This window comes from Podarcis raffonei, chromosome 9 (genome assembly GCF_027172205.1).
Source record: "Podarcis raffonei isolate rPodRaf1 chromosome 9, rPodRaf1.pri, whole genome shotgun sequence".
Classification (NCBI taxonomy): Eukaryota; Metazoa; Chordata; class Lepidosauria; order Squamata; family Lacertidae; genus Podarcis; species Podarcis raffonei.
Genome location: NC_070610.1, coordinates 5,787,249 through 5,800,075, shown reverse-complemented (window position 1 = coordinate 5,800,075; position 12,827 = coordinate 5,787,249). Strand labels below are relative to the sequence as shown.

Here is a 12,827-nt window from a genome sequence, read left to right as displayed (position 1 = left end):
CGGGGGCTGCGGCGGAATCCCTCCGAGATCGCGGTGCGTCTGGCGGCGCCGCGTCCAAGCCGGGGCGGGGGGGGGGGACCCTCGGGGAGGGGGCCGCGGCAGGAGCCTCTAAGGAGGCTGCGGGCCACATGCGCAGCCGAAACAAGGAAAGGGGCCGGGAGAGATCATCAGGGGGTTTGGGCTGGGGGTCCATCAATATGCGGATGATACCCAGCTCTACCTCTCTTTTAAATCAGAACCAGTGAAGGTCCTGTGTGAGTGTCTGGAGGCGGTTGGAGGATGGATGGCGGCTAACAGATTGGGGTTGAATCCTGACAAGACAGAAGTACTGTTTTGGGGGGACAGGGGGCCGGCAGGTGTGGGGGATTCCCTGGTCCTGAATGGGGTAACTGTGCCCCCGAAGGACCAGGTGCGCAGCCTGGGAGTCATTCTGGACTCACAGCTGTCCATGGAGGCACAGGTCAAATCTGTGTCCAGGGCAGCTGTTTACCAGCTCCATCTGGTACGCAGGCTGAGACCCTACCTGCCCGCAGACTGTCTTGCCAGAGTGGTGCATGCTCTGGTTATCTCCCGCTTGGACTACTACAATGCACTCTATGTGGGGCTACCTTTAAAGGTGACTTGGAAACTGCAATTAATCCAGAATGCAGCAGCTAGACTGGTGACTGGGAGTGGCCACCGGGACCACATAACACTGGTCCTGAGAGATCTGCATTGGCTCCCAGTACGTTTCCGAGCACAATTCAAAGTGTTGGTGTTGACCTTTAAAGCCCTAAATGGCCTTGGTCCTGTATACCTGAAGAAGCGTCTCCACCCCCATCATTCAGCCCAGACACTGAGGTCCAGCGCCGAGGGCCTTCTGGCGGTTCCCTCACTGCAAGAAGCCAAGTTACAGGGAACCAGGCAGAGGGCCTTCTCAGTAGTGGCACCCGCCCTGTGGAACACCCACCCACCAGATGTCAAAGAGAAAAATAACTACCCAACTTTTAGAAGACATCTAAAGGCAGCGCTGTTTAGGGAAGCTTATAATGTTTAATAGGTTATTGTATTTTACTGTTTTGTTGGAAGCCGCCCAGAGTGGCTGATGGGCGGGGTATAAATAAATAAATTATTATTATTATTATTATTATTATTATTATTATTATTATTATTATTATTATTATCAGGGCTGCCAGGGAACCAAGGGGGGCAGATGGGTTGGAGAGGGGGGCCCCTCAGTTTCTTAAAAGAAAGTTAAGAATCGGGAGCATAGCTGTCAACTTTCCCCTTTTTTTAAGGGAAATTCCCTTATTCCGAATAGGATTCCTCGCAAGAAAAGGGAAAAGTTGACAGCTATGATCAGGAGCGTCAGAAGGCACCGAAGGGAGCGGGGTCCACCGTATTAAAAATAAATTCATTTTTGTGGAGATCGTTGTGGTTGAGCTAGAACACAAGAAGATCTCAAGCAAACAATTGATGGCAGAAGCGCACTGTTTTTCTCTCTGCAGGTCTAGAAGCAGATTGTCCTGCTCTAAGGAGTGCCATTCGGTTTTCCCCCGCTGACATCGGGGAACACCATGAAGCTGAACATTTTATTCGAAGCTGTTGATGCCTCCAAAGAGGAGGCGTGTAAGCAAAGGATGGAAAGGAGAGCTCTTGTTCACTGAGGCCCCCAAAGAGGGCCTTGTGTACCCCTATGGGACGCCACTTCACCCAGGGGGCAGTCCAAGATGTGTACCCACCAAACCAGTAAATCAGATTGGGAGTACTTGGGTATGGTCTTCTTGTCTTTTCCTTTATATTGTGGGAATATACTGTTAATGCACAATTGCAGCGCTTGCTTGGTGTCCTCACTGTTTTCTGTGCTCTGTGTTCAAAAGCTCACTATCCTGCCCTTGCCTTGCAAAATAAGACCACAAGTTATTATTATCATTTTTTTAAAGCTTGTCTGCCCATATTTCCTTGGAAAACCCAGCTCTTGTTAATTATTCTTATCTCTCTTTACCTGTAGAACTATCGCTTTAGATTATTTTGGCCTACAAAATAGTTTAAAACTGTTTCATTACCCCCAAATTATCTTTCAGCCCTGGTGACAGTTATTTCAGTGGAATTCTGTTCATAAAACATTTTAAACTTTACTCTGTTTCAACATTTGTATCAGAAGTAGGTTCTTGACCACTAAGCGGCTGCCATAAAAAACGTTTGAGTATTTTATGGTGCTGTGGGACACTGATTTTGTAACTGTCTGTCTGGAAATTGCCAACAGAAGACAAGGCAGAGCTTGGCTTGCAGCTATGAAACCATTACGGTGCTTATTTTGCTCATAATTCTGGCAGTTTGGTGCCTTACTTCTCTTCATGAGAGAGAAATAATAAATAAAATAATAAGGTAACAATTGCGTGCACATTTACTTGGATGTAACCTCTTGAACCCAGTGAGTCTTACTTTTGAGAAAATATGCATAGGATTACTGTAAATCACATGCATGAGATTTGGTTTTGTTTTTTAAAATCTGGATATTTAGAAAATGAATATAAATACAATATAATGTTTGCACAACCCTTTCTAGCAATTTCCAAAGAGGGATTGGCTATCAATGAGAAAATGGTATCGGTAATCAGAGCTGATAAGCCAATCCCCATCTCTGCCCATTTATTAATGGCTCCACTCTTGTACTTCCATTTTGTGACTGAGTAATTCTTAGTCCTCTTACATGGGCCCCGGGGGTAGAAAATTTGGGAACCCTTGATTTAGAATATGCATAGCAACGGGATAAATGAAGCATTTATCCATCATTTGCTAATTTCTTACACTGCCTTCAACTGTAATATGGGGATACTACAGACTTACGTTGCAGAACTACTGCAAAGATTACTAAGAGTGTACATTAAGGTATTTGACATAGGGATGCTTGTGTTAGCTTATTATTATTGCTTATTTTTCTCAGATAATTCCACAGTTTGAGAGTGCCAGATCACTGGGTCTCCAGAGGTGGTGCCACGGTTCCCCAAACATGAAAATAAAGGATACCAACCATGCCATCCCTGTGGTGGCAGGAAGGCGTTGGAGACCTGCAGACTACAAGTTTTCTCCACTAATGTTTGAGAATGCAAAAACAGAATCCTGTGCTGTGGGGACTTCAGAACACCCTTTGGACTTTGGTGGCCAAGCAGGAAACTTTGAGACGTGCTGTAACCAGCCAAGGGCTCTTTCTACTCCAGCTTCCATCAGGCCTACAAGCAATTCTAGGGCTGGGATGGAAAATCCTTGTCGCTGTCCCTTATCTCCTTATGCCGACCCAGTTGCATTCAGCCCACCAGAGATATGCACTCCAGAACAGCCCTCCACTGAGGCCCATAATTATTGTCTGCCCCAGATGGATAGCTTTACTCCTGGCCCATTTAGTAATCATGTTGGTGAGGATATTTCTAATGACTTTGAGGCTACATCTGTGCTGGTCGAGGACACTCCTGAGGACGAATATGGAGTTAAGGTAACATGGCGGAGTCGATCTCTCTTAATGAAATACCTCAGAGAAAAAGGAATGCTGAGCACCAGCGACGTCTTAGTGAAGACACAAATGAGTGCAGTGCTTACTGTGGCCGAAGATAGCCAATAGCTTAAAATAGTTTTGAAAGATCAATCTCTATCTGTGGTGTGTTCATCCAGTCCAAACAGATTTTGCAGGTTTTTATAGTTTAAAAAATGCAAACGTGTATGCCTAGAAGTGACAGCTGGATACCAAAAGCAGCAATGCCTCTGTCAAAAACTGCTTTCAGTACTTCTAAACCTGGAGTGGAAAAATAGATTGAACAAAAGGTTTTTGTGTATGATAAACTGTCTAAATAATTTGAGAAGGTGGTATACTTGCAAGATAAAGCACAGAAGCATTTTATAAATCAATCAAAGCAAAAAGGTCTGGTGTTTCTGGAAAGACATTCCTTATTGTACCTCCCCTAGTTTAAATGAATACAGTACCAAGTTATTTCTGTATTCAATGACTTCACTACTGATCTCTGCCATGACTTCAGTATGGAGACAGCCAGCAGTGTTGTACAGTCTTTACTGCCTCTATTATGCTTCATGTAGGAAATTACCCTGATTTACTTACAGCAGTGCTGGAAGGGGTTACTTGTTCATGCTTTTGTGCCTTTGCTGCTCTTGGAAAGAGGGAGGGCATGGGGGAAATGCCTCTTTATATTTTTCAATAGACCAGTCAACACAGACATGTTTTGGGTTATCTCATTCTTTGTATATATTCACGGAGGATGCTTCATGCAGATTTTCTATATAAAAGCTATTTCATTTTATGATTAATTGCTTCATCCTTCAGCAAAATTAGTCTGTGGGACAGTATGGCATAAAACAACATAGCTTTTGGTTCTGGAGGACATGAGTTTGCACAGCTGGGGGAGCCCAAGCACCTTTTATTTATTCAGTCGGGGGCGGGCGGGCAAGGAGTCAATATGAACTTAGAACATGGAACCCCATCCCACATATTTACCACTCCCTATAACATCATACAACACTTAGTGATTATTTTGTGTGTTTTTTTAAATACCCTAATAAAAGCATTGTCCTGTAAGTGTGGTTATTAAAAAAATGCAGTGACAAACATTTTATTAATAAAGCAGTTTGCTTTACAACTTAATTTTTGTGGCCTTTAAATCACAAAATCCTAAATTATTTCCTCAGGCCAAGTGTTTAGCATTCTGCTTTATGGTGGTGAGTCATTGATAACTTACATCCACCAGAAGCAACAGCTCAGTGCCTTCCACATGCACTGCATCAGGAAGCACCTTAGAGACCAACTAAGTTTTTTATTGGTATGAGCTTTCGTATCTGAAGAAGTGTGCATGCACACGAAAGCTCATACCAATAACAAACTTAGTTGATCTCTAAGGTGCAGGTGGCACTGTGGGTTAAACCACAGAGCCTAGGACTTGCCGATCAGAAGGTCAGCAGTTCGAATCCCCGCGATGGGGTGAGCTCCCGTTGCTCGGTCCCTGCTCCTGCCAACCTAGCAGTTTGAAAGCACCTCAAAATGCAAGCAGATAAATAGGTACTGCTCTGGCGGGAAGGTAAATGCCGTTTTCGTGCGCTGCTCTGGTTTGCCAGGAGCGGCTTAGTCATGTTGGCCACATGACCTGGAAGCTGTATGCAGGCTCCCTCGGCCAGTAAAGCGAGATGAGCACCGCAACCCCAGAGTCGGCCACAACTGGACCTAATGGTCAGGGGTCCCTATATCTTTTTAAGGTGCTACTGGAAGGAATTTTTTTATTTTGTTTCGACTATGGCAGACCAACACGGCTACCTACCTGCATCAGGAAGATTTGGGGCACCACGTGGTAGGATAGAGTCTCAAATAAAGATGTGCTCTCCTGAGCCCACATTCCCAGTATGTTCTCACTTCTGTCTCAGCAATGTCTATCCTGGCTTGGTCATATCCATAGAATAGAAGATGGCAGGATCCTGAAGGCTGTGCTCTATGGGGAGCTGGTTTCATGCACCAGCCCCATTGGCAGATCAACTCATTGTTACAAAAATGTCTGCAAATGTGACATGAAGGCTGGCAACGTTCACCTTGCTGGGTGGGAATCCCTTGCAGACAGTTGTAGTTCCTGGAGGCAGCCAGCTAAGGTTATTGGCAGAATTAAGAAGACATCTACTGAATCCTCAAACTTGCCTTTAGCAATAGAAGGTTGCCCCACATTAGTTTGAAGGAGTGGCTTTAAGAAGGTGTAGTTTGAGGAAATGGAGGTGCCCAAGGGCCCCCAGAAACCAAGAGCTGGCCACAAATTTTGTGTAAAGCAAATTTGACATGTGGGTTCATATTTTGTAAGTAATTAACTTGGGGAAGGTCATGTAGAAAATCCTAGGTACAATCCCTGATGTTGCCAGTTAGAGTTGGGGATGAATCCTGCCTGAAACCCCAGGGAGCCACTGCCTTTTAGTGTCAACTACAGATGTGCCTTTATTTTCGAACAGCTTAGTTCATGAACAACATGGAATTTAAACACCGCAAACCTGGAAGGAGGTGTTCCAGTTTGCAAATTTTATCTCGGAAGCCAAACGTCCAGCACGGCTTCCACAGCTTCCGATTGGCTGCAGGACGCTCCTGCAGCCAATTGGAAGCCGTGCCTTGGTTTCTGAACATTTCTGAATGCATTCTGTTAGAAAACCAAGGTATGACTGTATACTGTATTAGACAGGCCAGGAAGATCCTGCCTTGGGATTTTATGTTGACATTGCTGCTCTACAGGGACAAGACTTGATTCGAATGGCAGCCTCAGAGAGAACTACACCTTTTGTGGCAAGGAGGACATCCCAAAGATTCACGGCGTAAGATTTGCAGCAAGGGACTCCCTTCTGTCTGTGATAGAACTGCCAGCTGAGGGCTCAGAATGCTTGCCTTCTCTCCATCTCTCAATTACCTCCATTCCAGTTAACATATTGAGTGTTTACGCTCTGTGTACTCTGATATACAGATCAAGAACAAGCTCTGCAAGGAACTAGGCCAGGATGTCAGGAGCCTGTAAACGCCTTCTCGGTAGTGGCGCCTGCCCTGTGGAACGCCCTCCCAGCAGATGTCAAATAAACAACTCTCTGACTTTTAGAAGACATCTGAAGGCAGCCCTGTTTAGGGAAGTTTTTAATGTTTGAAGTTTTATTCTGTTTTTAGTGTTTGGCTGGAGAAACCCAACCAGATGGGCGGGATATAAATAATAAAATTATTGTTATTATTACTATTACTATTCCTACTGGAAGAGTCCATCACAGCTGGGATAACCGCAGAGGCCCCCTTGGTATCGGAAGCCTGAACAAGAACGGACAAAGCCTACCCGAACTGTGCTCATACCACAGCCTCTGCGTCACGAACATGATATGCTCTACCAAGGCAAAACACTCAGTGTCCTGGAGACATCTTAGATCTCAGGTCACTGGCACCAGCTGGACTGGATTGTCACCAGGCGATGGACTGAACTGTGTTAATGCCACATGGAGCTACCACAGCACTGACTTCGACATGGTCACTCCCTGGTGGTGAGCAAAGAGGACCTGTAGCCAATCTAAGGTTCTGCACTTTGGCAGGAAGAACCAGCTGCACCAATAGAAGATGAGGGACACCTGGTTTGCTGGTAGGGAAAAGGATCTAGGGATCTTACTGGACCACAAGCTTAACATGAGTCAACCTGAGAGTGATGCAGCAGCAAAAAATGCTAATGCTATTTCAGGCTGCAACAACAAAAGTGTCCAGATCAATGGAAGACAATGAACACAATGAAATTCAAAACAATAACAATTTATTGAGCATTTATTCCAAATCCATTAAAAAATATTTATTTTTATTCCATTCTCTTCCAGTTCTTTTTCTTCTTGACATGTGGAGTTACATAGGGAGTAGATCATATATCCTAAAGAACGGAAAAACCCAAAATTCCGTGAGATCTTTTCAGGCAAAATAATGTTAACAATTTCGGATCTCTCTCTGTCCCCTGCCCTGTCCTGTCTTTTGCAAAACAAAGGTGTCAACCCTGTGCCCAGATCCAGCCCCCGGCCTCCCTGGGGTGGTCCAGAGGAAGGAAGAGCAAGGCATAAGGCACCAGCTGGGCTGCAGGAGTTGCCAGAAGGAGGCCTACAAAATGCCACCCAACCATCTTAGGGACTCTACTCTGCATCTGTACAGGGTTTACTAGGGAGCCTTTTCTTCTCCCGAAGCCATCCCACGAGGCAGTGGAGGTTTAGAATCAGAGTTCTCCTCGATGGTCTCCCTTCCGGGGGGATGAGCCCCATCGGCGCCTCACTTCCCTCTACAGCACGTGCACAAACAGCTCCCTCTCTATCTCGTCCGCTCCATCTGCCAGAGCCTGTCTTCAGACACAAGGGAAAGTCCCTCACTCACCGAGGGTTTGACACCCATTGGCTCCCCTCCCCTGGTTCCCCGGCCTCTTCTCCCTCTGACCCCTCCTCCTTGTCCGCTCCTCCACTCCCTGGGCTCTGAGACGTCTTCCCTTCCTGGTTCTCCAGCTGCTTCCTCCCACCATTCTTCTGTGCCCAACCAGTACATGACATCGTTCCACCCCTTGGCCTCTGTCCCCACAAGGCAGCTACCTGATCTGGTCCCACAGCCACTGCTTCCCTTCTGCCCCCATGAAAAGATGGAGAAGGAGGTCTTGCCGGCATCATTCTGTCACCTGCAAGAGAAAAAAGGTAAGCAGGATGCCAGGAGTGCCTGCTTCTCTCACAGATGAAACAGGGCATCTCTAACTACAGATGGGCTTCTGAGAAAGTCTTACCTGCTGAGTGCATTTGGATGTTGGCCTCTCTCTGGTATCCAGTGGAGTCCAAGATCCACACTACCTATAAATCTTCAATTATGATGTCATCTGGATGGCAGAGAATGAGAATGAGAAGAGAATGAAAATGAGATTTTCCAAAGGCCTTTAGTCAAAGGTCGCTGTCTTCATGGTGTGGGCCTTACCTTCTTTCGGCTTCAGGTGGAAGCAAGCCAGGTCCGGCCGAACTACTGTCATCTGCAGAGGAAAGAAAAATCGGGGTCAGATGGGAGCAAGAGAGCACAGAAGCAGTGCCAAGCCAGGAAAGACGGGTCTCGCTCTGTCTTGGGCCCAATCCCTTGTTCCAGAGGACCTCCCTGGGCCCTGCAGCCTCCTGGGAAGAGGTGGAAGGGCAGCAGCAGGAAAGGAGGCAGGAAAAGCCTCTGGCCTCATCCTGGCCCCCAGGGACACACACCACATCATCTGCGTTAAAGATCACTTGGGGTGTGATCTTGGGGGGGATGGAAGTAACCAAGGAAATGAATAGAAGAAGGCAAGGTACTTACTCTGAGGTTGGGGAATTTCCGGGCAACGGTCAGCAGCAAGGAGATGTTGCTGGCCGCTAGTTCTTGAGCCTCCCCACTTTCCCCCAGGGCATATCCTCGAAGGTCCTGCAGGAGGAGAGAGCATCTCAGAGTCAGGGCCAGTCTGGGCCAAAGCAGCCCCACTGTCCCCACCACAGAGTCCCTGGCACTTCTGGACCATGAGGGTTTGCCAGCTTGGTCTTGGACCAAATTGGGGGCAAACAGGCTCTGTGCCCCAGAAATGGGGCAGTCTGTTGGGTAAGTGATGGGGGGGGCAACCCTAAAACCAGCCCTGATGCCATCGTGACACTTACACTGAGAAGGTGGAGGAGGGTGCTAGGGTTGGGGGCTTCCATAAGGAGACTCCCCAGCAGGAGCCGGAAGTGCCTCTTCAGTTCCTGCGGGGAAAGAGAGAAGAGAGTTTGAATGCTGGGTTGGATTCTGCAAGTGTGTGACGACGAAGAAGAAAGAGCCTGTGAAGGGAAGTCGAAAAGAAAAGAACTCACACTGAAACTCACCTACAGGTGGTACCTAACACCAAGGAAACTAGCGCTAATACACCCAGGAACCTCACCAAAATGCTGGAGAGGGTGCACCTCCACAGGCACATACCTCCACATGTGGTGGGAGTGTCCCAAAATCCAACTATTCTGGACAACAGCCATACAAGAAATATGTAAAATAACTAAACAAGTATTAGACTTCACCCCAGAATTGACCCTACTAAATATCTTCCAAGACAACAATGCCCATTTACACCACAAAGAACTCATAACCCACCTACTTTCAGCAGCCAGAAACACCATAACCAGACACTGGAGAGACCTGTCAGGAGTAAGCATGGACCAATGGTACCAAATAGTATGGAAAACAGCCCTACTAGAAAAATTAACTAATAAACTGAAACTGACACGGGGACAAACAGAAGAAGACACCTTCACCCCGGTATGGCTCCCCTTTATCACATACACAGCCCAACAGGACAACGACAATAATCCACCAACAGCATACAAATCAATATGGCTAACCTGATCCAAAACACACACACACCTCACTCACACACGAAAACAATGATCACCACAGCCAATCACAAACAAACAATCACACCCTAGGCCAACCCCAACCTCTCTCACCACCAAAGGAACACAAGTGAACAACACAAGCACGCTGACACCAAACTCTACATACATTAAGCATAATAGAAACACCGCCACCCGACCCCACCCCCATCCATCTCCCCTCCCTCCACCCCCCTTTCTTTCTTTTTTTCTTTCTTTTTTATTCTCTCCCTAATGCCTCATCAAATGAAATGGATTTGTAAAAATGTTACATGGAAGGGAAAAAAATACGAGGCATACACTTACACTGTAAAACAAGAAAACCCTTAATAAAATATTTAAAAAAAAAAAACCAAGGACATACGTCTCTCTCCTCCTTCTCCTCCTCGGCCCCTTTCAGTACAGACTCCAACGTCATGTGCAGGATCGCACTGATCATATCGCAGCTGAATTTGGGCCTCATGGTGCTGCAGAGATGAAAAGGAGAGGGTTAGAGTCTCCCTTGCCCCCTTCTCCCTCCCGCCTGCTCTTTCCCCCTGGAGTTCTGCCCCCCCCCACAACTCCACCCACGCCAAAGACCCCACTCACCTTAGCTGGAGGAGGGGCTCCAAGGCAAGGGCCAGGGTCAGGGGCCGATCCCTGAAGTGCTCCAAGGGCCCCAAGATGTCCTGGAAGAGAACAGAGGAGGAAAATCAGTTCCCACCCCAAACACCAGGCTTGGCTTTGCAGGGGAATGGCAACCCCATGCCCTAAGCCGGCAGGGTCCTCCTCTCCGCAGATGCACAACTCAGGGTTAAAGAACTTGAGGTTTACAAGGAAAACTGAGCAATCCTCAAGTGACCTTGTGCTTTTAATTTAGTGTTTGCCCAGTTTTGCATAGTGGGATATTAATCTTTAGCTACAATGTTTGTGGACTACCCTATAACAGAATATGCACTTCAGCTGGGCTGCTCTGTGCAAGGAGCAAGGGAGCAGGAAAGTGGGTGGGGGAGAGAATATTGAGGGGCCTGTTTCCCCAGAATAAAATTATTGGAGGGGCCCGAGGGGCCCCGACCCCGTTGGTTCCCATGGATGTGACTCTTGCCCTTTTAATGGCTGGAATGGAACTGGCTGCACATTCAGAGCCGTCTACACGCACACGCATGTCTCCATCTAGCCAAGCAAGACACATTAACGGAATCCAAGGACATGTTGCAGGCAGGAATGGGAAGCCCATAGGCAGGGCCAGTGAGGGGTCTGGCCTGGGGAGAGTTGGGAGGCATCATTTGGCCCCCAAACTTCAGGTTCCCAATCCTTGTTTTGGGGCCGTCTCAGGCTGTTATTGTATTTATAAAGGAGAAAGATATTGCTTGCCTCATTTCAAAGGGGCTTCATGTAGCAAGTGGAATTAGCCCAGGGAACGAGAATGACCTTCTCTTTTGATTCCCAGTAGCAGTTTCCATCTTGGGATTACCGGTGTCTTTTAATCAAGCTAGTAGTGAAAGGGGAACTTATAGGTGTATGAGGAACACATGCCTATATGCGATATTGGTGCATCTCTCTCTTAGTGTGCACAGCTGGACAGATTGAAAAGACTCCCTTCTTCTGTCCTAAATGAATCCACAACCTCATGCACCCAAAAGGGGGCAAACAGATGACTTCACAAATGCAGACTTTGAACCCTGCAAGGGGAAACAGATGTATGTATTGGTGGCTGGGGAAAGCTGAAAATGGTTAGCAGGAAAATAGTTAACCAGCCTCTTCTCATCTAAGACTCAAAACACTCTTTTATGAAGATGACAGAGAAGGGATCAACAGGCCACAGTTTGACCCTGGATGTTTGAATGCCAGTCCACTGAAAAACTTGTGTGTTAATACGATATTAAAGTTCTGCCTGTAATGGCCCCTTCACACATGCACATGTGGAGCATGTATGTGTGAATCTGACCCAAGTCATTCATCGATGCATACAGTGCTGTGCTTGTTTATTTTAACTCATCTTTCGATTTCCACACTGTACTGATTCTTTTGCTTACCTCAATAGGGAATCTGTTAAATGAAAGGATAGCCTATCACCGGCTGGCTGTTATCTACCATCATCTAGGGCAAGTTGAACTCACTGAGCACTTCTTCTTAAAAGCCTTGTCTCTCTGCCCCTCACCTCTTGAGTTTGATGAGGAAGCCCTATACTATGTAAAAGTGTACCTTGTTCTTGGAGACATTGCATTCTATGACTTAAAGGTGAGACACTTGGATGGAATTGATATATGAATATGGAAAATATTTTTGCATGCTCTGGATTAAGTAACGGGACTGAGATTATACAGCCTTGCCATGACTAGGTGGGTTGGATTCCAGTATTCCAAGTCAAAAATGTCTTACGAGGTGCTGCCTTAGGAATGGTTTGTCAGTTTGCTTGCTGGTGTGAAATGAATTGGACTCTTTAATTCCCTGTTCTGATGATTGGTGGGTGAAAGGTTAGTGTATGCTCCTCGCCACTGGCTGCTGTTTCTGTCTTCCAAACATTTGTCCCTTCCCCCCACCCCAAGAACTTGGGCATATTGATTGTGTCCCACAAGGAAGATTCTGGAACAAAGTGGGCAAGTTGTACCTTTCAGTCCAATGATGTTCTGCCCCAAGTTCAAATTTGCAGAAACACATTTTAAAAAGGGAAACAAGCAGTTTGGGGATTTTGCTTGTAGCCACTTTTTTGGGGGGGGTTGTTGAGGATTGGGGTGCTGTCTTGCTCTCAAAGATGATGAATAAGGGGAGGAGAGAGGAGAGTGGGGTGGCCTTGGTTTTAGTCATATTGCTGGGTTTTGCTTAAGATAAAAGACAATGTTTTCATAATGTTGAGATTCTGAGCTGTTCCATAATTGTATGGAGCAGATCAGATTCAACACCAAGTATGACTTAGTCAGATACCGCCCTGTCACTAAATACAGCAGGAA

At 46.6% G+C, this 12,827-nt stretch overlaps 1 protein-coding gene across 2 annotated transcripts; it reads left to right on the top strand.

Moving 5' to 3' along the window:
• On the top strand, positions 1-4,630 carry RHNO1 (RAD9-HUS1-RAD1 interacting nuclear orphan 1). Of its 2 annotated transcripts, none has more exons than XM_053402780.1 (3): positions 1-33; positions 1,488-1,752; positions 2,927-4,630. In XM_053402780.1, the coding sequence occupies exons 2-3, from the start codon at positions 1,588-1,590 to the stop codon at positions 3,596-3,598; spliced, it is 837 nt and encodes a 278-aa protein (XP_053258755.1). In that variant the 5' UTR covers positions 1-33; positions 1,488-1,587; the 3' UTR covers positions 3,599-4,630. The 2 variants fall into 2 exon arrangements, with proteins under 2 accessions (XP_053258755.1, XP_053258754.1); XM_053402779.1 differs by lacking the exon at positions 1-33 and adding an exon at positions 160-254.
• Positions 4,631-12,827: the final 8,197 nt, after the last annotated feature.